The sequence below is a fragment of the Capra hircus genome, chromosome 1 (genome assembly GCF_001704415.2).
Source record: "Capra hircus breed San Clemente chromosome 1, ASM170441v1, whole genome shotgun sequence".
In the NCBI taxonomy this organism is placed as follows: Eukaryota; Metazoa; Chordata; class Mammalia; order Artiodactyla; family Bovidae; genus Capra; species Capra hircus.
In genome coordinates this window covers 145,933,491-145,959,366 of record NC_030808.1, presented here as the reverse complement: position 1 = coordinate 145,959,366, position 25,876 = coordinate 145,933,491, and the positions used below count along the sequence as shown (strand labels likewise).

Sequence of the window (25,876 nt, the reverse complement as noted above, 5' to 3'; positions counted from 1 at the left end):
CTGGGAGGTCAGGACTGTCCTCCCCAGGGACCCATGCCCCTCCCCCATGCTCTGCCCCTCTGGCCCTAGCTTCTGCCCATCTCCCCTTCCTGAGGAGCCCAGCCCAGCCACACCTGGGGATCAGCAGTGTTTATAGGTAACCCTCATGGGGACAGGGGCAGGCCTGGGAAGGACTCTCAACAGAAACCTGGCAACCGGGGGCCTCCTTGCGTCTGCAGTGCCTAGGCAACTGTTGCGGTGATGCCGGCCTGTTGACTCTGGACACTCCGCATCCATGGTGCAGGGCCACCTCCTACACGCCCTCCTGAGGCCAGCCATCTGACCGTGGAGAGCAGTCTCTGGGATATACGTCATGTCCAGCAAGGGAGTCCTTCAGTGACCCCAGGATGGGGCTGCTTCTCTCTAGCTGAGCAATCCTTCCAGAGGGAACTGAGCAGGGAGGGGACGGGCCTGCAGTGTCCCCTCCTGTGGCCCCGGGATGCTGGACTCCTCAGTGGCAGATCAACTGACCCGACTGACCCTGAAACTCCTCGAGAAGGTAAGACAGCTGGGCACTTGTGCTTTTAACAGCTTGTTACAGAACACAGCTTTGACAGGTAAGATTATACCTGTCACACCCACTTCCAAAGCAAAGCAGTTCTGCATGGTTCTAGCCTTGTAGTAAAGAGCTGTGGTTTCTTGGTTCTTTTTTGTGTTTGAACAGAAACAAGTAGGGTCTTCTGGAAGTTTCTGCAGCTGGGAGGCAGGCCTGCACCCACAGGATGGAGCATTTCCAGGGCCCCCAGAGCTCTCTCGCAGCCTCCCAGCTTCCAAATTTTAGGAAAGACAGAGCCAGCCTGGTGTGGCCTCTCAGCTGGGTACAGGGCACGCAGTCTGTGCACACTCTCAGGCTGGTCTCCTCCTCTGAGGGTCTGCATGGTCCTTTCGGTGCCCCCTCCAAACCCTCACTTGCCTGTTCTGTTCTTCTGCCCACCACGCTTGCCTTCCACCTCCCTGGGCTGCCCAGAGAGGGCAGCAGGGGTCACCCCAGGACTGGTCTGGATTATAACTGCTCAGCCCTGGGCTCAGCTGGGGCATCAGGGCAGTCAGGATACAGAGCTGTCGTGGTCAAACTCTTCAGAGCTGTCGTGGTCAAACTCTTCCCTCTCTCTCCTCACAGAAACTGGAGCAAGAGCGTGAGGATGTGGAGGGGGCCTCTGAGGACCCCCATGATGTGCCAGGTAAGAGCCGGGGCTGCTTGGCGCTGTGTGGGCCCCAGACCCACCTCCAGGTATGGCCAGAGTGTCCTCTAAACTTCACTTGCAGAGCAGAAAGGCCTTGATTATGTCTTTAACACAAACACACACATGCACCCTCATATCGTATCACCTCTGTCTGCACACCCAGGAAGGCACGTTCATCACTCCATCTGCAGATGAGAAGAGGGAGGCAGAGAGGGTAGAGAACCAGCCCCACTGCCTTGATCAGATAGGAATCGCCCTCACCTGCATCAGACCATGTTGCCCCAAGCTTGCTCTGGGGTAAGGGGGTTTCGGGAGCCCCAGCCATCCACATCCACCTGCCCATTCTCAGATGCGCAGACCAGACATCACACCCCCAACCTGGCTGGCGGTCAGATGCTCAGGCCACAGGAATCAGGGGAAGGGCCACCTTCCCTGGCATAGGGTTCTGGGCTCAGGGACATCTGGGCAAGGTGCTGGGGAGACACTGCTTGTCCTTCACCACATGGTGAAGCTCCTTGTGCTGTGAAGTTCCAGGCAGTGCCCGAGGGCAACAAACAGAGCCCAGGGCCGAAATCCAGATAGAAAACCCCAAATCAGTTCACATGACCAAGGGCAAGCACAGGCATGTGCTGTGCTCAGTCGCTCAGTCGTATCCAACTCTTTGCGACCCCATGGACTGTAGCCCACCAGGCTCCTCTGTCCATGGGGTTTTCCAGGCATGAATACCGGAGTGGGTTGCCATTTTCTCTTCCATAACACAGACATGGAGCACTACAAATGGGCCGGGAGTGGGGACACCTGGGAGTTGGGGGAAGGGGACTCCTGGGGGGCAGTGGGGACTCCTGGGGGAGGAGTGGGGACTCCTGGGGGAGAGGAGAATCCTGGAGGACAGTGGGGACTCCTGGGGGAGTGGAGACACCTAGGGAGGGAGTTGGGACTCCTGGGGGAGTGGAGACTCCTGGGGGAGAGTGGGGACTCCGTGGGAGGGAATGGGGACTCCTGGGGGAGTAGAGACTCCTGGGGGGAAGTGGGGCTCCTGGGGGAGGGGGAGTGGTGACTCCTGAGGGGGAGTCAGGAATCCTGGGGGTGGAGTGGGGACTCCTTGAGGGAAGAGTGGGGACTCCCGGCGGGAGGAGTGGAGACTCCTGGGTGTGGAGTGGGGACTCCTGACCCCAACTCGAAGACTCAGCTTCCTGAACGCCCCCTACTGTTGCCCACATAACCCCTATGGGGTGGCCCCTGAGCTCCACTGCAGGCACCTCCCTCTTCCTCTGGGACAGGCAGGTCCTGGAGGCAGGAAAGGCTGGGATGTGGTGCTGAGCCCTGAAGCCTGCGCTTCCCTCCAGGAGATGAGGACGGGCCAGAGGCTGCCCTGCGGAGCGCTCTGAGGATGAGGAAGGACCTTCTGCAGAGACTCTGGGTAGGCCTTGTGGACATGGGGCGTCTTCACCAGAGCTCTGTGCAGCTGAAGCTGCGGCTGGCGCTCAGAACAAGCACTGGGGTGGGGTGGCGGGTAGGGGATGGGGGTGAAGGTGGGGTTGTGGTGGGGGTCCTGCACCCACTCTGCTTCTGATGTTTGTGACGTGGCGGTGGGCAACTGGTGGACCATGGACTCCACAGGAGAGAGGACTCACCCGCTTCCTGTAGGCTGGGCTCTCACAGGGGCTACTCACTGAGAAGTCCTGTTCTGGCTGCGTATGATCAGAAGCGAAATGCCCTGTGAAGGGTCCGGTTCTGGGAAGTGGGATTCCAAGATGCCCAGGGCTTTGTCCAAACAGACACACTTGTAGCAGGGAATGACAACGTTGGGGGAGGAGGGTGTTTGGGTCCACATGGCAGCTGTGATAAACTTACTGCTCTGCACTGGAAGCGTGCTGGAGAGACAGAGTATCCTCTACCAGCTTCCCTCATAGCTAAGTCGGTAAAGAATCCGCCTGCAATGCAGGAGACCCCGGTTCAATTCCGGGTCAGGAAGATCCGCTGGAAAAGAGATAGGTTACCCACTCCAGTATTCTTGGGCTTCCCTTGTGTCTCACTTGGTAAAGAATACGCCTGCAATGAGGGAGACGTGGATTTGATCCCTGGGTTGAGAAGATCCCCTGGAGAAGGGAAAGGCTACCCACTCCAGTATTCTGGTCTGGAGAATTCCCTGGATGGTATAGTCCATGGGGTCGCAAAGAGTCAGACACGACTGAGTGACTTTCACTTTCACTAATGGCTGGAGAAAAGTCATCTTTGGTTAATTTCTCCTGTGTGCACCACGTGAAGGGCTTTGCCTCCAGAGTCTGGCTGCAGTCCCAGCTCAGATGCATGCTGGACCCTGGTGGGGGCAAGAGGGGGCCAGGCACAGGGCAGTGGTTGGTGGTATGGGGGCTGGCTGCTTCTGACCAGGGTCACACACCTGTGCGCTGGCACTGCCCTGCCTGGCAGAGTGAGGGGCCGGGACATGCCCCCATTGAGCGGCCATGGCTCTGCTTTGGCATTGCAGGAACAGCGCCTCCTGGAAGAGGCTTCCCGGGTTTGTCACCACAGGGGACTGCACGGAGGAGCCCATGGGTCAGTGCTGCCCCCAGAGGCGCCTCCCGTGGGCGTCCACCCCACTGTCTCCCCAGCCCCACCTGCCCTAGACCCACCACGGATCATCCAACACCCGGTACGTCTGCCTTGAGTGAACCTGGGGGGCAGAACCAATGGGGAGGGTGCCATGCCTCAGAGACCTCCCGCCTGAGCAGAGATGTCAGTCACTCCACACCTGCGCCCACAGCAGCTTAGGGAAGTGCGCTCAAGGGGCCATCGGCTCAGCGGCCACAGTGGCTGCAGTCCGTGTCCAGCCCTGTTGGGACAAACATGTCCCGTATCATCAGGCCTCACAGGTGCCCTAAGCACTGGCTGTGTGTGTGGCGGTGGGGGGCGGGGGTGGTTATCTCCTCATTACAGGTAGAGGCTGGGGTCCCAGCTCAGCCCCAGGTGCTAACCTCTGCAGCAAGAGTGGAAGTATGGGGGGATTCTGCATTGGCTGGGCCTGAATTTGGGGAAGAAGTGTGTCAGCTCTTTTCCAAAACTTCCTAATTACCAGAGGAAGCTTGGGCCCCTAGTCTCCAGACAGAATTTTAAGGTGCATTGAAAGGTGAATGTGCACCCACTCCTGAGAGGCTCACCCCTGCATATGGCAACAGAAAGCCACTCTTCCTTAAGTAGAAGGGATTGTATCGGGGCGGGTGGTGCCCAGAGGAAGGAAGGGCAGCAGCTGGTCCCGGCTGGCTGTGACCTCAGGGGTTGGGAGCGTGAGTAGACGACAGGCAGGAGGTGGCCCCAGCGGGCTGTGGCCTTGCGAGGAGGAGATGACAAGGCTGGAGGTAGCTAAGGCCAAGCTGAGAAGGTTCTGGATGGGTCGGCCAGGGAGACCGATGGTGCCAGCGGGCCGGGTCGTGACCTGGAGGACGTTTATCTCCTGGGGGGACCTGGCTGCCTGTGCGGAGGGAAGGGAGAGGGATCCATCCAGCGGAGCTCCCAGAGCCCTGGCCCCGGCACTGTCTGTGTCTTCCCCAACTTTCTACCCCTGGAATCTCTGCCAGGAATGGTGGGAGAGGGGTGTAGGTGCAGGAGGCTCACCCAGTCCTCAGCGTGCTCACACTTCCCACAACTCCTTACCCCAGTCTTGCTTGGGTGTCTCAGCCTGGACTCCAGTGACACCACAGGGCAAGCAGGACCCAGGGTGGTTGGGAAGGGTTTTCCAGAGACTCTGGGGTGGAGCTGCCATTGGCCACTCTGGCTGCCTCTCCAGTCTGCACCGGGTGGTGGGCTGTGACGACACCAAAGCTGCTGCCGCCTGTGTGTGAGCAACCTGCTAGTCGAGGGGGCTGGTAACACGCAAAGAGGGTACGACATGTGCACCTCTGGGTTCATAAGTCAAGCTTCACCGGATCAGCTCTGTCGGCTTACCAGTCCAGGGCTGCCTTCCAGCTGCAGCAGCCGAGGTGAACAGTGACAACTGAAGCTGTGTGGCCACAGAGCGGGAACAGTACCCCATCTGGCCCTTTGCAGGATGTTTGCCAGCCCTGTCTCTGCCATCCTTTCTGTGAACCGAGGGAGAGGGGACAGGGCAGGCCCCGGTGCATCCAGAAGAGGATTAAAGTGGTAATCAACCCTAGTGCATGCTCTGAGCTGTGGTGCATTTGTGTTAACTCAGGAGAGAAGCTAGAGGCTGTTTCCACGCCAAGCTGCTTTGATGCCTCTATTAAAGCAGAAGTAGTGGACCCAGGGATGAGCTTAGCCCACTGACACAAGAAAATGTGGGAAACAGTAGAAAATGCCATGTTTCGCTCAGCTTGAGCTCCATTATAAAATATTAATACCACAGTCTTTGCACTTAAATGTCAGACATTTACCTTATTACTGCCTGGAAGCTGGATGTCTTAGATGGAGGTGCCAGCCAACCTGATTCCCTGAGCATGGCCTCCTGGCTAGGGATTGGCAGCCTTCTCATGGTGTCTCATGGGGCAGAGAGAGTCTGGTGTCTCTTTGTCTTATCAAGGGCACCAGACCTATCAACCTAGAGCCCCATCCTTATGCTCTCTTCACCTTTATCACCTCCTCACAGGCCCCATCTCCAAATGCAGTCACTTTGGAGCTTAGGGTTTCAACATATGAATTTGAGCGGGGAATAAACATTCAGTCCATAACATGCCCTGTCTTAAGTGATATCCAGATGCAAGTATTTATCTATTTGGACACTTGTTTAATCTCTAGGGTTTCTTGCCTAAAATCTCCCATGGATGGATGGATGGATGGATGGTGGAAGTCTGGATGGCGGGTGGTGGGTGGTGCTGTAGATCACTATTCCCAGGGCTAGTCCATTCAGATAATGGATTGTCTGGCTCTTCCAGGCCCCCCCACCTCCTGCCACCATCATCCAGCAGCTGCCTCAGCAGCCACTCATTGCACAGATCCCCCCTCCCCCGGCCTTCCCCACCCAGCGGTCAGGAAGCATCAAGGAAGGTAAGTGTCCACAGTGAATGTTGTCATGTTGTTGTTTGGTCACTTAGTCGTGTCCAACTCTTTGCGACCCCATGGATTGCAGCATGCCAGGTTTCCCTGTCCTTCACCATCTCCCAGAGTTTGCATAAACTCATGTCCATTGAGTCGGTGATGCCATCCAGCCATCTCATCCACTGTCATCCCTTTCTTCTCTTGCCTTCAATCTTTCCCAGCATCAGGGTCTTTTCCAATGAATCAGTTCTTCGCATCAGGTGGCCAAAGTATTGGAGCTTCAACTTCGGCATCAGTCCTTCTAATGAATACTCAGGATTGATTTCCTTTAGCATTGACTGGTTTGATCTCCTTGAACTCCAAGAGACTCTCAAAAGTCTTCTCCAACACCACACTTCAAAAGCACCAATTCTTCAGTGCTCAGCCTTCTTTATGGTCCAACTCTCACATCCATACATGACTACTGGAAAAACCATAGCTTTGATCATACAGACCTTTGTTGGCAAAGTAATATCTCTGCTTTTTAATATGCTGTCTGGCTGGTCATAGTTTTTCTTTCAAGGAGCAAGCATCTTTTAATTTCATGGCTGCAGTCCCTGTCCGAGTGATTTCGGAGTCCAAGGAAATAAAGTCTATCACTGTTTCCATTGCTTCTCCCTCTATTTGCATTAAGCGATGGGACTGGATGCCATGATCTTTGTTTTTTGAGTGTTGAGTTGTAAGCCAGGTTTTTCACTCCATTTTCACCTTCATCAAGGGGCTCTTCAGTTCCGCTTTGCTTTCTGCCACGAGGGTGGTGTGTCATCTGCATATCTGAGGTTATTGATATTTCTCCTGGCAATCTTGATTTCAGCTTTTGCTTCATCCAGCCTGTCATTTCACTGATGTACTCTGCATAGAAGTTAAATAAGAAGGGTGACAATATATAGCTTGACATACTTCTTTCCCAGTTTGGAACCAGTCTGTTGTTCCATGTCCAGTTCTAAAGTTGCTTCTTGATTTGCATACAGATTTCTCAGAAGGCAGGTCAGGTGGTCTGGTATTCCCATCTCTTTAAGAATTTTCCACATTTTGTTGTGATTCACAGAGTCAAAGGCCTTGGCATAGTCAATAAAGCAGAAGTAGATGTTTTTCTGGAACTCTCTTGCTTTTTGGATGATCCAGCAATGTTAGCAATTTGATCTCTGGTTCCTCTGCCTTTTAAAAATGCAGCCTGAACACCAGGAAGTTCACAGTTCATGTACTGTTGAAGCCTTGCTTAGAGAATTTTGAGCATTACTTTGCTAGCATGTCAGATGAGTGCAATTGTGCAGTAGTTTGAACATTCTTTGGCATGGCCTTTCTTTGGAATTGGAATGAAAACTGACCTTTGCCAGTCCTGTGGCCACTCCATTTCCCATCTTTGGGATGTTGTCACGGGTTTATGAAATTCTCTGCCGAAAGAAGTACTTTTGTAAGCAGGGTAGTCATGTAGGGCAGGGGTCCTTAACCCTTGGGCCATGGACGAGCACTGGTCCGTAGTCTGTTAGGAAGCAGGCTGCAGAGCAGGAGGTGAGCGGCAGGTTGGTGAGCAGAGCGTCATCTGTATTTACGCTGCTGCCCGTTACTCGCATTACCGCCTGCACTGTGCCTCCCGTCGTATCAGCAACGGCATTAGAGTCTCAGATTAGTGGTGACCCTACTGTGAACCGCGTACTCGAAGGATCTAGCCTGTGCGCTCCTTGTGAGAATCTAATGCCTGATGATCTGATTCTGCATTACGGTCAGTTGAATAATTCTTTCGTTATATATCACAATGTAATAATAATGGAATAAAGTGTAAAATAAATGTAGTACTAGAATCATCCCGAAACCATCCCCCTTCACCCCAGCCTGTGGAAAAATTGTCTTCCATGAAACCAGTTGGAGACCTGTGATTTAGGGCCTTTTTTTTTTTTTTTTTTGGCTACTCAGTGGAAGCTATGCATTTACCAACATGAAAATAATTTTACTTTGAAAAATCCTTACTGATGGATATCCCTGAGGGAAAGGCCTGGACTCAGAATGGAAAGAACTGGGCTCACAGTCCCAACTCGTTCAGTGATTAGCTTCTCAAATCGTTGGTTAAATTGCTTTTTCTCTTTCAATAACTTTTGAAATACTTTTATTTCAGAACCGCTCTACTGAGGTGACATAGACTAAATTGCATGTGGTTAAAGTGTACAATCTGACAGTGTTGACACCTGTACACACCTGTGAACCCATCACTAATCAAGGTGGTGAGCATGGGCACCACCTCAGGCCCTGCCTCCCGCCTGCCTGCCTGCTTTGCCGCTGGCATCGATCTGTGTCTCCTATATTCTGGTCTGAGTAGAATCGGCCAGTGTGCGCTCTTATTTTGTGTGACTTCCTTCACTTAGCAGCACTGCTCTCAGACTCATCACTCTTGTTGGGCGCAGCAAACCATGGCTCCTTGAAGTTGCCAAGTGACAGTCCTTCCCATGGATGGACACATTTGTGATCCTTTCACCTGATGATGGAGCTGGGGTTGTTTTGTTTTTGGGTTATCACCACAAAACTCCCTGGACATTCACATTTGAGTCTGAGTGTTTATTTCTCCTGGGTGCATACCTAGGACTGCAGCAGCTGAAAGGTGGCACGTGTGTGCTTAAAACGGCTGCATGTGACAGGTCCGGTTTCTCTCATCTTCTCCTGCACATGGTGTGGTCAGTTAGTGGGGGTGGTGGTCAGTTAGTAAGGGTGGTGGTCGGTCACTGTGGTGGTCAGTTAGTGGGGGTGGTGGTTAGTGGCAGGGGTGGTCAGTCATCATGGTTGTGGTTTGAGTTTCCCTAACGACGGGCAGTGATGAGAGTCTGGAGGCAGACCTGTGTACAGAATCACCTGATGAGTGTTCTCAGCCCTGTCCTGGTGACCACAGCTCCACCACGTACATGCTACATGGCCCAGGCCAGCCTGCAGCCCCTCAGGGGGGCCGCTCACACCGAGACCCACAGCAAGGTGCCCTGCAGGTGCAGGGAGAACCGCCCGCTGGCCTCTCCTCACCACCCTCCTCGGTTTTTCCAGATGAACTTTAGTGACTATCAGGCCCTAGAGGGGAACCCGGCACACTGTGCGTGCATGTGTGTGTGTGTACTGCACGCATGCAAGAGTCTGTGTGCCTTTAAAAAGTGCATTTAAAATCATTGGTAAAAATGAAACAGTCAGTAAGTAGCTGGCTATTCAGAAAAGCAAAGTCACGTTCCTTACCCTACCCTTTGTACCAAAACAAATCCCAACTGGATCAAATACTGACTGTAAAATAGTACTCTAATAACCACTTAGGAGAAGTCTTGGGCTGTTTCATATGAAATTAAACTCTCAGTTTCTGTGGCATCCACTCTGCCCCTGGCTCTTCATGACTGTTCTCCATGTCAGTTCTACCTTTTAGAAAATCTTCTCAGAAACAGACACTGGCATATCATCATACAGAAGTACATTTGAAGTAACCACCCTTCACTGTGTCTCAGACTGTCCCCTGGGGTCCCCATCTGTCATCTGGGGACAGTCTTTTACAAGGCCTTGCAGGACAGTCTCCTAAGCTCTCTCAGCATTCACTTTCTTCTGATGTCCCCCTGTTCTTAAACATGAGTGTTGTTGCTGGATATTCAAGTGTAGGGTGATAGTTATTTTCTCACAACATCAGGACCACCTAGATAATCCAAGATAATCCAAGATAATTGCCCCATCTCCAGATGCTTTTCTTAAAAAAATTAATTTAATGAATGATTAATTAATTTTTAAAACTGTGGGGAATGGGAATTCCCTGGCAGTTCAGTGGTTAAAACTCCACCCTTCCGCTGCAGTGGGTGTGGGTTTGATCCCTGGTCGAGGAACTAAGTTTCCATATGGAAACTTAGGCCACGTGCACGTGAGGAGTCCAGTAGCAGGAGGCGCTGCATGGGACCTGCAGACCCACAGGCAGTGCTCCATTCCAGGAGGGGCATGGTCGCGGCCCCCATCGTGAGTGACCAGCCCTCCATGCCCCCCCCACACAGAGGTGGTGGAGATGATGCTGATGCAGAACGCGCAGACGCACCAGCTCCTCATGCAGGCCTTGATGCTCAGAGCCCTGCCCCCGCCAGCACTCGCGCCCACCCCCCTGCACCTCACCCCACAGGTAGGCTCCACGTCCAGGCCAAGACCAGAGGACCTGGTGGTTTTGCCTCCAGAAACTCAGGTGTTTCTGGCTCCGGGTCTGTGTTTCCTGCCTGAAGCCGCCGGTGCTCCCCAGGGCAACCCCAGGGCAACCCCAGGGGAGGACAGGTTGTGCCGTCCAGGCCCAGACAGCTGCCCCCTGAGCTGCATGAGCTCTGTGGGAGCCTGGTCTGCCCCTGCCCACCACTCCTGACCCTGACCGCGTCCTGAGTCAGGGCCCGTGTGGAGGGAGGGGGCCGGGGGGCAGCCGGCATCCTCGCTGAAACACTCTGCTGTGTGTCCTGCTGAGGATGCACGGCGTGCCCACCCGGCCATCCAGAGGCCGCCCTCCGTCCGCCACCACCACCGCTATGCACCTCCAGCCCTGCTGCCGGCCATGCCTGCGCCTGGCTCCCCTCTGGGTTACTCCGTGTGGCCCCTGGTGGTCTCAGCCACTGCTCTCCCACCTGCTGCCAGCTTCCTGCCCAGCACCACGCAGTACATGACTGGCCCGTCTGCGGCCGCCCTTGGCACGTAAGTCTGGGCTGGGCTCCAGCCCGCTCTCCTGGGCCTGCAAGGCAGGAGGAACCCCAGGGCCCGGGTCACCCCTCCTTGCCCTCTGTGGGGCTGGTGGCTGCAGAGGGAGTCTGCAGAGGCCTTACCAGCTCCTGAGGGACAGGGACGGGCTGGGGAGGTAACCACGGCAGTCTTGGTCCTGGTTGCCATGGCTGAGTGTGGACCCCGTGCCATTCTCCCAGGGGAGCAGCCTGAGGCGGGGGTCATTTGTCCAGCCAGCGGGGTGGCCCTGGGAGAGCCCCAGGATAAGCCCAGCTCTGAGGGCCCCACCGAGGCCTGGTGGTGAGACACACCTGAGCGTGGTGTCTTTGAGCCAGACCAGGGCAGCAGCAGACACCCTCCTTCCCCTCAGGCTGGCGTCCAGCGGGGTCCTGCCTGCACAGGCGCCAGGCCCATGACCTCACGGCAGGCTCAGGTAAGCAGCAGGCCTCGTTCTGCCCAGGGGTGGGGCAGCTGAGGCCCCTGGACACGGGGCTGTGAGGATCACAAGGGGACACAGGGATTTGACCAGGAAATGAGGCTCAGGAGCCAAGGTCGATAGGTTCAGCCACATAAATGCCATGAACACAGTCACACATGTGGTGCCCGGGGAAGGCGCTGAGGCAGGATGTGTGCCTGGCGTGCCTGGGTGAGGGCAGGGTGTCTGGGTGAGGGCAGCGTGTCCAGGTGAGGGCAGGGTGTCTGGGCAGGGGATCTGGGTGAGGGCAGGGTGTCTGGGCACGGCACCTGGGTGAGGGCAGGGTGTCTGGGTAAGGGCAGGGCCACGGGCTGGCTTGAGCAGTTTCTCCTCCTGAAGTTAATCACTAAAGCTGGTTGAGGGGGACTCTCCTCCATCTGAGCCAGTCTGGATTCTCCCAATGGGACACGACACCTCTACTCCATTTTTTGCTCTTTTATATTTTTCTGGTGGAATTGCGCTTCCTGGATGCTTTATTATCATTTCCATGTAAATGCCCTTTGTAAGCATTATGCATGTTTGCATTGGCCCCTTTGGGGATGTTACCTCTTTCCTCAAGTTCCACATGAGCAGGAGCTCTGCTCGGGTCTGTGTCCTTGGAACTGCACAGCCGCCAGAAGGCTCCTCAGAGGAAGAGATGACCTTGGAATTGCCCTCCAGCTACACACAGGCTCCCCTGCTGGGCTGACAGCACCCCAGGCAGCTCCCCAGTGTCCAGAGTGCCACGGGCCTGGGTGCAGCATGTCCCGATGTCTGTATATCTTGTTCAATGGGCAATTAAAGGTCTGACCCAATTTCCGTATTTTCATGTTGATGTTTCCTTTTAATAAAAATTTCACCACGGTTTGTGGGATCTCAGCTCCCCAACCAGGAATCTAACCCGAGCCCTGAGCAGTCAAAGTGCTGAGTCCTCATTACTGGACCATGAGGGGGTTCCCATTTGTGTTGACATTTTCTAACACGGCTTTTCAGTTTGGTTTTACTTCTCAACAGAATTGTTAACTCTATAGAGGGAAGAGGTTTGACAGCAGCTTGTCATCTTTGGTTGGCCTGGGAAATTGGACAATCTGTTTGCCTTTGGAGTCAGGGAAAACCCAGCCCTTCCCTCAGGTGTCTTCCTCTCCTGTGAGTCTCCCCTACAGTCACATAGGACGTTTCACGTCTGTCACCAAATGTGTGTGGGGTTTGCCCTCAAGCAGGTACCTGTGGTCCTGGTTGGGTGTCCCGCAATTCAGCTCAATTCTGATGCCACCTGCCTGGAGACGGGGTCAGATCCCTCAGGTCAAGGGCTCAGTTTCCTAGGACTGTCCCTACTTCAGCCGCCAGTCACAAATCCAGGCCTCACCTGTGTCCCCGAGGAGTGGGGTGCATCGCCTCCCAGCCTGGATGTGTCTGCCGACCTGGACCCCCTGCACCTTAGGCTGGGATGGTGTGGAGGCTTCCTCACGTGGGCCTGACCACCGGTCACGCCATCTCCACTCCCTCCCTACTCCAGGGAAGTTCCAAGGCGCTAGTCCTGGCATGGTCTTCCCAGCAACCAGACCCATCCAGGAGCCACCCAGTCACCTCATCATCACGTGGGAATTTACGAAGGTTTCAGGATCCCCATGTCAGGAGCTGGGGTGGAGGGCGGCGTGAAGATTAACATGGATGTTTTCTGTCACCATACACCTGGCCTCGGCGGGTCAACCAGGATGAAGGAAATATGTTCCTGTGTCTGGGAGAGTCCAGTGCTGTGAGAGCGTGGCAAGGCCACCACTGGGAGGGCCTATGGGAAGGGAGGTCAACATGAGGACATGGGGTGAGAGCACCCTCATGAGTTGGCCAGTCCGGGGCAGCTGAAGAAGTCTCAGGAGGCCCTGGAAGTGGGGTGGGGCTGCCAGGGAGGCTGTGCTGGGGTCCAGAGGTGGGGGCTTTTCGTGGTGTGATACTGCGGCATAGTAAGAAATGTGTATTTGGTTTTGTCCTGCTTCCTGGCACACAGCTCCTAAAACCTTTGTAATCCCGACAGTAAGCTAATGAGGTGACTCTGGGCCCCTGGAGGGCTTCAGGAAGATGGGGGCTGGTTGTCCGAGGAGCCCCCTCTGATTGGAGGTTGGAACTTAAGCCCCACCCGCAACCTGAGGGAGTGGAGGCTGGAAGTTGAGTCAATCACCAGTGGCCAATGACTGAATCCATCAATGCTGAACAGAACCTCCATAAAACCACTAGAAGATTGGGCTGGTGAACATCTGGGAGGTGGTGCACACCCTCCTCCAAGGGGACAGACGCTCCTATGTTCCAGACCCCCCCAGACCTCACCCTGTGCACGTCTCCAGTGGGCTGTTCATCTGTGTCCTTTACAATAAAGCAGTGTTCCCTGAGTTCTGTGACCATTCTAGCAAATTACTGAGCCCAGGGGATGGGGAGGGTTATGGGAACCTCTGATTTCTGGTGAAGTTGGACAATGAGTATCTTGGTCTAGAGTGGGAGGCATTTTTTAAAAAAATATTTATTTTTATTTATTTGGCTGCACCAAGTTCTAGTTGCAACATGCAGGATCCAGTTCCCTGACCAGGGATCAAACCTGGGCTCCCTGCATTGGCAGCTCAGAGTCCTAGCTGCTGGACCACCAGGGAAGTCTTGAGAGGGTTAATAGCCTCTGTAGGGAGGCCACCATAAGATGGCTGGATGGCATCATCAACTCGATGGACCTGAGGGAGATGTCCATGGGAGATGGGAGAAATGTCAATAACCTCAGATACGCAGATGACACCAGCCTATGGCAGAAAGCAAAGAAGAACTAAAGAGCCTCTTGATGAAAGTGAAAGAGGAGTGAAAAAGTTGGCTTAAAACTAAACATTCAAAAAACTAAGATCATGGCGTCTGGTCCCATCACTTCATGGCAAATAGATGGGGAAACAATGGAAAATAGTGGCTGACTTTATTTTCTCGGGCTCCAAAATCACTGCAGACAGTAACTGCAGCTGTGAAATTAAAAGACACTTGCTCCTTGGAAGAAAAGCTATGACAAACCTAGACAGCATGTTAAAAACAGAGACGTTACTTTGCTGACAAAGGTCGGTCTAGACAGTCAAAGCTATGGTTTTTCCTGTAGTCACGTATGGATATGAGAGTTGGACTACAAAGAAAGCTGAGCACCAAAGAACTGATACTTTTGAACTGTGGTGTTGAAGACAACTCTTGAGAGTCCCCTGGACTGCAAGGAGATCAAACCAGCCAGTCCTAAAGGAAATTAGGAAGGACTGATGCTGAAGCTGAAGCTCCAAAACCTTGGCCACCTGATTCAAACAACTGTCTCATTGGAAAAGACTCTGATGCTGGGAAAGACTGAAGGCAGGAGAAGGGTTCGACAGAGGATGAGATGGTTGAATGGCATCACTGACTCGATGCACATGAGTTTGAACAAGCTCCAGGGATGGGTGATGGACAGGGAAGCCTGGAGTGTTGCAGCCCATGGAGTCACAAAGAGTCGGACATGACTGAGCGACTGAACTGAACTTGTGGGCCTGAGCCCTTCACTTGTGGGGCTGCACTGGCTCCTGGCAGTTAGTGGTAGAGGTGTTGTGAGGAGAGGAAACTTTAATGGTTGTGCCAAGTGCCCTGGTGGGGGTGCTGGTGGGGCTCCCCTACCAAGATGTCAAGGACCATGAAGCAGGAGGCACTGCCTGTGCCCTGTGGACCTGGCGTAACTCTAAGGACACACCCAGGACAGTAAAGGGCTAGGAACCCAGGCAACACCTGGAGCAGGGGCTCTGCTCGGGCGATGGTGGATTTGCAAGGGAGCTCTGGAACCAGGCATGTATGGATGTGAGAGGTGGACCATAAAGAAGGCTGAGCACCGAAGAGTTGACGTTTTTGAACTCTGGTGTTGGAGAAGACTCTTGAGAGTCCCTTGGACAGTAAGGAGATCAAACCAGTTAATCCTGAAAGAAATCAGTCCTGAATATTCATTGGAAGGACTGATGCTGAAGCTCCAATACTTTGGCCATCTGATGGGAAGAAATGACTCACTGGAAAAGACCTTGATGCTGGGAAAGATTGAAGGCAGGAGGAGAAGTGGACCACAGAGGATGAGATGGTTGGATGGCATCACCAACTTGATGGACATGAGTGTGAGCAAGCTCTGGGAGTTGGTGATGGACAGGGAGGTCTGGCGTGCTGCAGTCCATGGGGTCCCAAAGAGTCAGACATGACTGAGCAACAGAACTGAACTGAATTGGGTCCAGGCAGCATGTGTCTGGGTGAGGAGGGCAGGGGGTGGGGGCAACCAGTGGAATGAGACAGAACCAAGATGCCCTGTGGCCAGCAGATGGCCTGGCTGCTGATGGACCGTGTGGTGGCCTTCTCTCAGATTCAGGTCAGGACACTTGCTCACATTCTGTACTAAAATTCAAGGGCTGTTTACAACCACATACTAAAACACCCAATTAATAAGAAAAAAGGGAAAACCAGGAGAAAATGGGCAATAAGACATGAGCAGTTGCCCATCTGGTGGAGGGGATGCCAACGGGGAGGGTCACTGGTGAGAGAAACACAGGATGGCTGTGCTGTACGCATGGACGCTGTCCACGTGGAGGGTCAAGGCACACCCAGGTCCCTCGGAACCCGGTACCAGGTAGCAGGACCCGGGGGCCACTGCTATGGGCTGCCAGGGTGGGCGGGCAGGAGGGACACACCATCCAACTCTGGAAAGCTTCTCACTGCATCACCCTGTAAATCTGGACCCTCCTCCAGCCCCAGCAAGTCTGCTCAGACTTGAACACAGAACCAAGTCGCCTGTGTCCAGACACGACCAGAGGTCTTGAGGGGCAGGCTCTAGTGGCAGGCGAAGAGCCTCCAAACACTTGATGGCAGGACCAGTGGGTCTCAGGACCCTTCAGTCCCTTAAAAAGGCCCAGAAAGCAGAGAGCTCTGGGGGCTTAACTTTAATCTTTGCCATGCTAAACTCTAAACTGAGAACAAGCTTAATGATTACAAGCAGGTCATGCAGCCAGCAGCTCAGGAAAATGACAGACCCGTGTCCCCAGAAGCCAGTGGAGTCCAGGCTCAGGATGCAAATCCAACGGGAACTGAGTTTTCATGTTTGTAAAATCAACTTATGGGAGAAACCAAATTCTTAGAATCATAGTTTTCTGAGTTTTAGAATCTCCAAGAGGCAGTGTTTTGTTGCCCTGACTCGTCTGGAGCTCCGTGGAGAGTCTGTAGCACTATAGTCAGTTGCTGGGGCCTGAGGTCGAGGCGACCAGGCCCTGAGTTGGCTCAGTGCCCGCCCCCTCCACATCTGCCCCACTTGTGAGGTCAGAGTGTAGGCACAGCTCTGGGGAAGGCTCTGGGTGACCCCTGGGTTTACTTTGCTGTTCAGAAGGCAGGACTGAACAGGACTGACAGGAGGGCGCTGTCCGACAGGAGGATGGGATGTGGCAGTCGGAGCTCTGCTATGCGGGTGCCATGGCAGAGGGCTCAGGAATGACCTACGAGCGAGCAGGGGCGGCTGATGGCGAAAGAAGAGCTGAGGGTCCCCCGGGGTTGGGGCGGGTCGGCTGGCCTCGCAGCTATCCTGCTCCGGTGGGGGAGGGTAGGCCTGAATCCAGCAGGAGTTCAAGGGAGGGCACACTCACCCGGGCTCCTTGATCTGTCCTGAGATGGGAGAGATGCCCCTATGCCAAAGGCAGAGCCTTGGGGCAGGGGTGGCTCCCATGCCCCACCTTTGTATGATCTGAGAGCTGAGAACTATTTTATTTACAACACTGTGTCCTAAATGAAGGACTGGAACTTGCCCCACAGGGCAGCAGTGGCCACCAAGACCCTCAGTGTGGGGGCGCCCTGATCTCTGGGGCCACCTTCCAGCCACAGTGTATTACCTCCGTCAGAAGAGGCCTCTGCTCAGGGGCTGCAGCCTGGTCCCCATGTGCTTGTTCAGCTCCTGGAGAACCTGCTTCTCCTTCTGGTACATCTGAAAGAAAGGGGTGGAAACCAGCTCTGGACTGGCCCAGAGGCCTGGCTTCCCCTGGCCCTGGGGCTTTCTCCCTGAGCCCCATGGCCTCCCACACAGCCCGAGGCGGGCAGCCTCAGGACAGAGGAGCTCCTGGTGTGAGCCTTGGAGCCAGCAGGGGCAGGGGGTGGGGGGCCAGGGCTGAGCTGGTGGTCTTGGGTATGAAGAGGAGGGGAGGGCCTACCTCGGGGTTAGAAGAAGGGGTCAGACTGGGTGACTTGCTCCAAAGCCTAGGAGTGGGTGTGTGAGGACAGCCCCTCCTGGGGGGAAGGGTGGGCTGGTGGGAAACCGCCCTGGAGCTTCCCTGTGATGCCGCTGGTGCGGAGGGCAGCGGAGCTGAGGAGGGGGATAAGGGGGCTAGAGCAGGGTTAGGGGTTGGGGACAGAGCCAGGGTGTGGCCAGCGTGGACCCAGGAGCCTCAGGAGGCCAGGAGGCCAACTGTACCAGAACCATTTTGTTAATTTTCAAAAAACGTTTTTCTATGCAGTTCAGAGAGCCTGTATGATTATGAACATAATTTGAGTTAATAAAACGCAATTATGGTTCTATAATACAGACCTTTATAAACTGAGTAAATATTGGTAGTCTTCGAGGAAACAAACCACCACATAATAGGTCTGGATCAGACACTCTAATGTCCTAAATCCTGTTTCCAACTGACAAATATCATCACAATCACTCTCATAAAGATTTTAACGTCAAGTCATTTTGGGATTTCATGAAATGCGCAGCAGCGTCTCTCCTCGGACTTTTCAGTACTGAATGAATAATGCAGTTATGAGCATTTAGGGAGCCCAGTATTTAAAACAAACACCATCTCTTTTATAAAGTGGGCCCTACCAACTCCTCATTTCGCTGCATTTCTCCATTCGGTTTTCACACTGGACAGCAGGGGGCAGGTTGCACAGCCTGGTTTCTGGAGCCTGGGCTGCAACGCAATGTGTGCCCGTGTGTGCTGCAGACAGGGCAGGGCTCCTACCTTCTGCCATTCGGCCTCCGTGCTGTGTGTGAAGCCCAGGAGGTGACAGAGCCCGTGGGTGGCAGTCACCTGTCAGAACAATTAAGAGCTGCCTCAGAGGGTGGTCAGGATCCAGCCATGAGCTGGGGTGGTGGTGGTGTGGTAATGGAGGAGAAGGAAAAAATCAGGGAGGGCTAGTGGATGCCCAGTGGGAGGTGAGGAAGCCTCCTCTGGGCCCAGGCAGGGCTGCGGGCAGGTGGTGAGGGCACAGGGGTGGGGTCTGGTTAGCAGGAGTAGGTCAGGCCCCTCTAGTGGGGTGTGAAGATCAGGATCTCCTCTGGGGTGGGGGGAGCTGTGGAGACATGGAGAACCAGGGCAAGGGAAGGGGAGGTACCCAGCGTCGCCATGCAGGTGGCTGCCAGCTGGGAGGAGAGTGGGTTGGCCTGGCCCAGTGCCAGGGAACAGGATCCTAGGAGTGCGGGCTGGTCCTCCACTGTGGGTCTTCTAAGACCCACTAAGAGACTTCTCAGAAGGTGTTGGGGAGTGGACAGTGTCCACAGGTGACCCTAGCCCAGAGCCCCCCAGGGCACACAGACGCTAGTCACGGAGATCCTGGAGTTGAGATCGGTGCTAAGCAGTGCTGTCTACGCTGCGGTTCTCACCACTTGCAGGGAGAAAGCACACCCTCCTCAGCAACCCTGACGCCTGAGCACAGGGCGTCTTGCTGGGAAGTTCAAGTCTTGGAAGCACTAGGATTCCCCAAAGATGATACTTTAGGGTGCGGACAAAGGGAGACACCTCCATTGAATCCATGGGGACACTGAAACACGACTCAGTCACACCCCACTTTCCAGAACACTCCTGCTATCCTGCCATCCTTCATGGCATCAGGGGAGGAGACAGATCTGAAGGTCCTGGAGGCCGGAATCCCGCCCGCTTCTAGTAGTTCAGTAAGAAGCTCCTTCAGCCTGTCTGAGCTAGCTAAACGGCAGCCAGCTCATCTCCAGAGGCCAAGCTAAGAATCAGGCCACTCCCGGGGCTCCCTCCTCCCAGGATGCTTCCTGGCCCCTCCCCTCACCCAATGCTGCCTCGAGGGCACAGACCCATGCCCCAGGCTCTCCTCTCTGAGGTGTGGTGAGAGGGCGTGGCCCCTGCCTGCGGATTTCCCCAGGAACCCTTGTCCTACACAAGGATTATGGTGTGGATGTCCGCGTCACCTCCACAACCTCTTCTCATGGCCTGGATGAAGGACATGGGCCTCTGCTTTGCCCATAAGGATTTGCCATTTCAGCATCCCACTTACAGTCAGGATGTCATAGTAATCTTCATCTTCCTTGCACTGCTGGAAGATAAACTCCACGCCCAGGAAAATGTCTCCTAAATTATAGTCATCTGGAAAGTCGGGCTGGGGGATTTCACCTGCTTTCAGATTCTGAAAATGAGGAAATACACACTTGCAGAACATGACCTCAGAACACTAACTGGCCACAGGCCCACAGGTTTCCACCCTGAAAGACCCTGTGTTGCTACTTCCAAGGCAGACAAATCAGGGGCTGTGGCAGGGACACTACACACGACTGACTTAAGATGTTCCCACACTATCAAAATAATTCTTTCATCCTTCCTAATGCACAACCACTCAGCTCCAAAACATCTGTGGAGCTAAATCACCTCATTGATACAAGTTTACATTTCTGTTCTTCCCAGTTTTGATACTGATCACATGTTCCCACATAAAGACCAGTCCATTCAGCTGAGGACTGTTCACACTAAGTCAGTCAAATATTTTTATTTCTTTTTATGGAGAATAAATGGACACTTTAATATATTTTTATATTGAACACGTTGAACATTTAATTCTCTTTCCTTTTTCAATTTATTTCCTTAGGTGTGATCCTAGTGGATTAAACAGTTATCAAGACTTACTTTAGGTAAACTGCCAGACTGCTTTCCAAAAGGGCTGCCCCAATTTATGTGGCCACTAACAATGCAGGACGGAGAAGGCAATGGCACCCCACTCCAGTACTCTTGCCTGGAAAATCCCATGGATGGAGGAGCCTGGTAGGCTGCAGTCCATGGGGTCGCTAAGAGTTGGATACGACTGAGCGACTTCCCTTCCACTTTTCACTTTCATGCACTGGAGAAGGAAATGGCAACCCACTCCAGTGTTCTTGCCTGGAGAATCCCAGGGACGGGGGAGCCTGGTGGGCTGCCGTCTATGGGGTCGCACAGAGTCGGACACGACCGAAGCGACTTAGCAGCAGCAGCAACAATGCAGGAAGTCTCGAATGAGTCATTCACATAACATAGGTAATAACCTGATGCGTGTGTTCGTTGCTCAGTCGTGTCCAACTCTTTTTGACGCCATGGACTGTAGCCTGCCAGGCTCCTCTGTCCATGGGATTCTTCAGGCAAGAATACTGGAGGGTTGCCATACCCTCCTCCAGGGGAATCTTCCCGACCCAGGGATGGAACCCTGGTCTCCTGCATAGCAGGCAGATTTTTTTTTACCGTTTGAGCCACAGGGAAATCCTCATAACCTGATAGACAGTACATATTTGTTTAAAATATTTGCCCAAGTCTATTCTTTTATTTTCAGTTATTTAAAATTTTCAACCCGTACATATCCATTATCGAATCACACTTAAAACTGCAGAAGCGCTTTCTCTTTAATTCACTGTTACTAGGAGGGCGGGGATCACCCTCCCTCTTTCAGCGACAGGCTCAGATCAGTAGCGACGGTCACATCTTACTCCTCACTTTCGTGTGTATTTGAAATTTTCCGAGCAACACTGACAATCCTCTCTGTGGTGTAATTAACGGAATTCACAGCGGAAGGTAGGCCGGACGAGAACAGGAGGGCAGCCTTTACCTCGTGAAAGGGGAAGGAGAGCACGTCAGTCGGGGTGTCTTGCTCTCGGTAGATCCTGTTCATCTGCTGGATCTTCCGGTTGTCGACGCAGACAACGCCCACGTCGAAGGCCCGCACGCCCAGGGCCCCGCGCACTGCCTGCAGCCTCTGGCGCAGCAGCGCGCGCCGCAGGGGCACCGCCCGCTGCAGATTGCGCAGCGCCAGGCTCATCTCGACTTCGGGCCGATGAATCGTAAAGCCCGCGGAAGTTCTGTAGCAACGCACGCGCACGCACGCTCACGTCACCCCGTTCGGTGGAATTCGTTGAAAACTGTCATGGAACGTGCGCTTTACCGAGAGGAAGACGCAGCACGGGGGGCCTGGACAGACGCTGGAGTGCGGAGGGCCGGACGGCCGGTGACACACACTAGAGAACGGGCGAGAGGGGAGGGCCCAGCGCGCGCCGCCCCACTCTGGGGAAGAGGCGCTTACTGAGCAGAAGCGGGCGGACGGGGGTGTGGACGCCGCGCCCCGGAAGCCCCACCGCCGCCGCCCGGCCGGAGAGCGGAACCCGCGCGCGGCCGGGCCCGGGCGGTGCTGGGCGGCGCGGGACCGACCGGAAGTGGGTCCGCGGTGTTTTCTGTTCGCGGGCCGCGGGCAGCACTGGCCTAAGCGGCGACGGGCCCTGCGTGCGTCTCTAGCCCGAAGGGATGGTGGGCGGCTGTGTCCCTGAGCTAGACGGTGAGCACTGCGCGGGGCCCTGGAGGGCGGAGGCCGCCCTTTCCCCGCCGCCCCGGCCGTGTTGCTAACCGAGCGGGGCTGGGTGAACACGGTGGGCGCGCGGCCAGGGGCGCGGGGATGGGACATGGCGGGTCCCGGGGCGCAGGGGCGTCGGCGGGGGCACACTGCAGGCAGGATGCGGGGGGCGGTGCGCGGCGGGCGCCGAGCCCACCCACTGGCCCGCCCGAGATTTGGGTTGCGCTGCACCCGCGATCTGGCGGGGCTGCCTGTCTTTCAAGAGCACTGTGTACTTCGAGCTAGATCCTTGGGGGTAGCCGCCACTGTGTTAAAACGCAAATTATTTCCATGTTTGGAAAAAGTATTTGGGGCTCTGGTTACTGGGAGAAAAAATTAGATGGGAGGAAACATTGAAACACTAACTTTTTAACAGTGTTACATTGTAATTCTCGCCTTGGGGATTGAAAGACGTCAGAAACTCCTGTCTTGGAAAGTGCAACTGGCATGTACTTTCTTATTGCTATTTTAGGTTTTCCATAAATTTACTGATTCAGCAAGATGTTTTGATTTTTTTTTTATTTTAAAGTCTTAAAGGATCATGCTTTAAACCCCCATAAGTGAAGTAAAGTCGCTCAGTCGTGTCCGACTCTTCGCGACCCTATGGACTGTAGTCTACCAGGCTCCTCCCATGGGATTTTCCAGGCAGGAGTACTGGAGTGGGTTGTCATTTCCTTCTCCAGAGGATCTCCCCCACCCAGGGATCGAACCCGGCTCTCCTACGTTGTAGGCAGACGCTTAACTATCTGAGCCAACCCCCCATAACAAAGTAATTTATTTGTACCATCTTCTACTCCGCACTCCCTCCAGTAAGGTGGGGTACCACCATTTGGCTCTCAGAAAATAAGAATTAGTCCTTTGCTTTGCCTGGCATGTGATTAAAAATTCTAATTTGGTGCCTTCCAGCACCACGTAGTTGTGATTGTCTGAATTTTTGTTTTTCAGCTTATTGTGGAGATGGGGGGAGCTCCCTAGTTGAACAGACCATTTAAGGAAGAGGACTACTTTTCTACATGTATTATTTATTGCCTTCTAGTAACTCGCTCAGAAGATGAATCCAACTAATCCTTTCGGTGGGCAGCAGCCTGGTGTTTTTCCAACATCTTCCAGTAGCTCCATAGGAACATTTCAAGCTAAGCCACAATTTCGGTTTGGTCAGCCCTCTCTTTTTGGACAAAGCAATACGTTATCTGGAAAAAGCTCAGGATTTTCACAGGTGTCCAGTTTTCCAGCGTCTTCTGGACAAAGTCATTCTTCAGCGCAAACATTAGGATTCTCTCAAACCTCAAATGTTGGACTCTTTTCTGGACTTGAACACAGTCCAGCCTTTGTCGCTGCCTCTGGGCCTTCGAGTTCACGTGTGCCTGGAAACCCTGGATTCAGTTTTAAGTCCCCCAACCTTGGAGCATTCCCAACTACTTCTACTTTTGCCCCAGAAACTGGAGAAAAGGCAAGCTCTGGCTTTGGGAAAACAGAATTTGGCTTTAAACCTCTGGAAAACTCAATGTTCAGACCAATACTGGGGGCTGAATCTGAGCCAGAGAAAACTAAGAGCCAAGTTACTTCTGGATTTTTTACATTTTCCAATCCAATCAGTAGTGGACCTGGGGGACTGGCCCCATTTCCTTTTTCTCAGGGGACAAGTAGTTCAGCCACCAATTCAAATTTTACCTTTTCAAAACCAGGCAATAATAATTCATCATCTGCCTTTACCCCTGCTTTGCCAAGTCAGAATGTGGAGGAAGAGAAGCGAGGCCCCAAATCACTGTTTGGAAGTTCTAGTAGCACCTTCACTGCCTTCCCCATGGCTTCAGGATCCTTGGGTGAACCCTTCCCAGTTGGCAAAACAGGTGTCAGACAAGGAAGCGAAGAAGCTGTTTCCCAAATGGAGCCACTTCCCAGCCTCATGAAAGGACTGAAGAGAAAGGAGGACCAGGATCGGTCCCCAAGGAGGCACGGTCATGATGCAGCTGAAGACTTGGACCCTCTGTCAAGGGGTGATCATCCTCCAGATAAACGACCTGTTCGCTTGAATCGACCCCGAGGAGGCACTTTGTTTGGGCGGACAATACAGGATGTCTTCAAAAGCAATAAAGAAGTAGGTCGTCTGGGCAACAAGGAATCTAAAAAGGAAACTGGCTGTGTCGAGTCTGGGGAAAATGACCACTTGGTCATCCCAGGAGGGAGTCAGTCTGTCCCGGTACCTTCCCGGCTTCCAGGTGTGAATAAAGAGGAAGAAACTGAAAGCAGAGATAAAAAAGAAGGTACGTTCTAGAAAGTACAAAATACAGTATATCCTGCTGGCAGGTTCTTCGTAAATTTCCCCGAGTGTTAGCTTGAATCTCCTAGTTCAGCTCAGTTCAGTCGCTCAGTTGTGTCCGAATCTTTGCGACCCCATTAATTGCAGCACGCCAGGCCTCCCTGTCCGTCACCAACTCCTGGAGTTCACTCAGACTCACATCCATCGAGTCAGTGTTGCCATCCAGCCATCTCATCCTCTGTCGTCCCCTTCTCCTCCCTGCCCCCAATCCCTCCCAGCATCAGAGTCTTTTCCAATGAGTCAACTCGTCGCATGAGGTGGCCAAAGTACTGGAGCTTCAGCTTTAGTGTCATTCCTTCCAAAGAAATCCCAGGGCTGATCTCCTTCAGAATGGACTGGTTGGATGGCCTTGCAGTCCAAGGGACTCTCAAGAGTCTTCTCCAACACCACAGTTCAAAAGCATCAATTCTTTGGTGCTCAGCCTTCTTCACAGTCCAACTCTCACATCCATACATGACCACAGGAAAAACCATAGCCTTGACTAGACGGACCTTAGTCGACAAAGTAATGTCTCTGCTTTTGAATATGCTATCTAGGTTGGTCATAACTTTTCTTCCAAGGAGTAAGCGTCTTTTGATTTTATGGCTGCAGTCACCATCTGCAGTGATTTTGGAGCCCCCCCAAATAAAGTCTGACACTGTTTCCACTGTTTCCCCATCTATTTCCCATGAAGTGATGGGACCAGATGCCATGATCGTAGTTTTCTGAATGTTGAGCTTTAGGCCAACTTTTTCACTCTCCACTTTCACTTTCATCAAGAGGCTCTTTAGTTCCTCTTCACTTTGTGCCATAAGGGTGGTGTCATCTGCATATCTGAGGTTATTGATATTTCTCTGGGCAATCTTGAGTCCAGCTTGTGTTTCTTCCAGTCCAGCGTTTCTCATGATGTACTCTGCATATAAGTTAAATAAGCAAGGTGACAATATACAACCTTGACGTACTCCTTTTCCTATTTGGAACCAGTCTGTTGTTCCATGTGCAGTTATAACTGTTGCTTCCTGACCTGCATACAGATTTCTCAAGAGGCAGGTCAGGTGGTCTGGTATTCCCATCTCTTTCAGAATTTCCCACAGTTTATTGTGATCCACACAGTCAAAGGCTTTGGCATAGTCAAGAAAGCAGAAATAGATGTTTTTCTGGAACTCTCTTGCTTTTTCCATGATCCAGGGGATGTTGGCAATTTGATCTCTGGTTCCTCTGCCTTTTCTAAAACCAGCTTGAACATCAGGAAGTTCACGGTTCATGTATTGCTGAAGCCTGGCTTGGAGAATTTTGAGCATTACTTTACTAGCGTGTGAGATGAGTGCAATTGTGCGGTACTTTGAGCATTCTTTGGCATTGCCTTTCTTTGGAATTGGAATGAAAACTGACCTTTTCCAGTCCTGTGGCCACTGCTGAGTTTTCCAAATTTGCTGGCATATTGAATGCAGCACTTCCACAGCATCATCTTTCAGGATTTGAAACAGCTCAACTGGAATTCCATCACCTCCACTAGTTTGTTTGTAGCGATGCTTTCCAAGGCCCACTTGATTTCATATT

General features: G+C 53.3%; 3 protein-coding genes across 7 annotated transcripts in view; 2 read left to right on the top strand and 1 right to left on the bottom strand.

The window, feature by feature from the left end:
- On the top strand, positions 333–12,212 carry C1H21orf58 (chromosome 1 C21orf58 homolog). Its single transcript, XM_005675781.3, has 8 exons — positions 333–538; positions 1,160–1,220; positions 2,570–2,643; positions 3,712–3,876; positions 6,110–6,221; positions 10,247–10,368; positions 10,726–10,919; positions 11,314–12,212. Exons 1-8 carry the CDS (start codon positions 479–481, stop codon positions 11,357–11,359), a joined length of 834 nt encoding a protein of 277 aa, XP_005675838.2. The 5' UTR covers positions 333–478; the 3' UTR covers positions 11,360–12,212.
- On the bottom strand, positions 13,973–21,727 carry YBEY (ybeY metallopeptidase (putative)). 4 transcript variants are annotated; one of them, XM_018052396.1, is made up of 5 exons: positions 21,244–21,727; positions 19,675–19,803; positions 18,393–18,461; positions 17,283–17,374; positions 13,973–14,177 (listed from the first exon to the last, which is right to left on the bottom strand). In XM_018052396.1, the coding sequence occupies exons 1-4, from the start codon at positions 21,451–21,453 to the stop codon at positions 17,288–17,290; spliced, it is 495 nt and encodes a 164-aa protein (XP_017907885.1). In that variant the 5' UTR covers positions 21,454–21,727; the 3' UTR covers positions 13,973–14,177; positions 17,283–17,287. The 4 variants fall into 4 exon arrangements, with proteins under 4 accessions (XP_017907885.1, XP_017907895.1, XP_017907891.1 ...); XM_018052406.1 differs by having other exon boundaries at positions 13,973–14,111; XM_018052402.1 differs by lacking the exon at positions 13,973–14,177 and adding an exon at positions 16,332–17,058.
- The window catches only part of MCM3AP (minichromosome maintenance complex component 3 associated protein), a 44,306-nt gene continuing 40,202 nt past the window's right edge, over positions 21,773–25,876 (top strand). Inside the window, exons 1-2 of one of the 2 annotated variants that reach the window (XM_018052376.1) lie at positions 21,773–21,963; positions 22,963–24,281. In XM_018052376.1, coding sequence (XP_017907865.1) covers positions 23,069–24,281 — 1,213 coding nt within the window. In that variant the 5' untranslated portion in view covers positions 21,773–21,963; positions 22,963–23,068. The remainder of the gene's footprint in view (positions 21,964–22,962; positions 24,282–25,876) is intronic. The other variant, XM_018052382.1, reaches the window with a different exon arrangement.

Coding starts and splice junctions, on each gene's coding strand:
- YBEY (XM_018052396.1), bottom strand. CDS start 21,453: ATGAGCCTGGCGCTGCGCAATCTGCAGCGGGCGGTGCCCCTGCGGCGC. Junction 18,462..19,674: donor ATTACTATGACATCCTGACT/GTAAGTGGGATG, acceptor TTGTTCTGACAG/GTGACTGCCACCCACGGGCT. Junction 17,375..18,392: donor CGGAGGCCGAATGGCAGAAG/GTAGGAGCCCTG, acceptor CCTTTCTTTCAG/ATGTACCAGAAGGAGAAGCA.
- C1H21orf58 (XM_005675781.3), top strand. CDS start 479: ATGCTGGACTCCTCAGTGGCAGATCAACTGACCCGACTGACCCTGAAA. Junction 539..1,159: donor CCCTGAAACTCCTCGAGAAG/GTAAGACAGCTG, acceptor CTCTCCTCACAG/AAACTGGAGCAAGAGCGTGA. Junction 1,221..2,569: donor GGACCCCCATGATGTGCCAG/GTAAGAGCCGGG, acceptor GCTTCCCTCCAG/GAGATGAGGACGGGCCAGAG.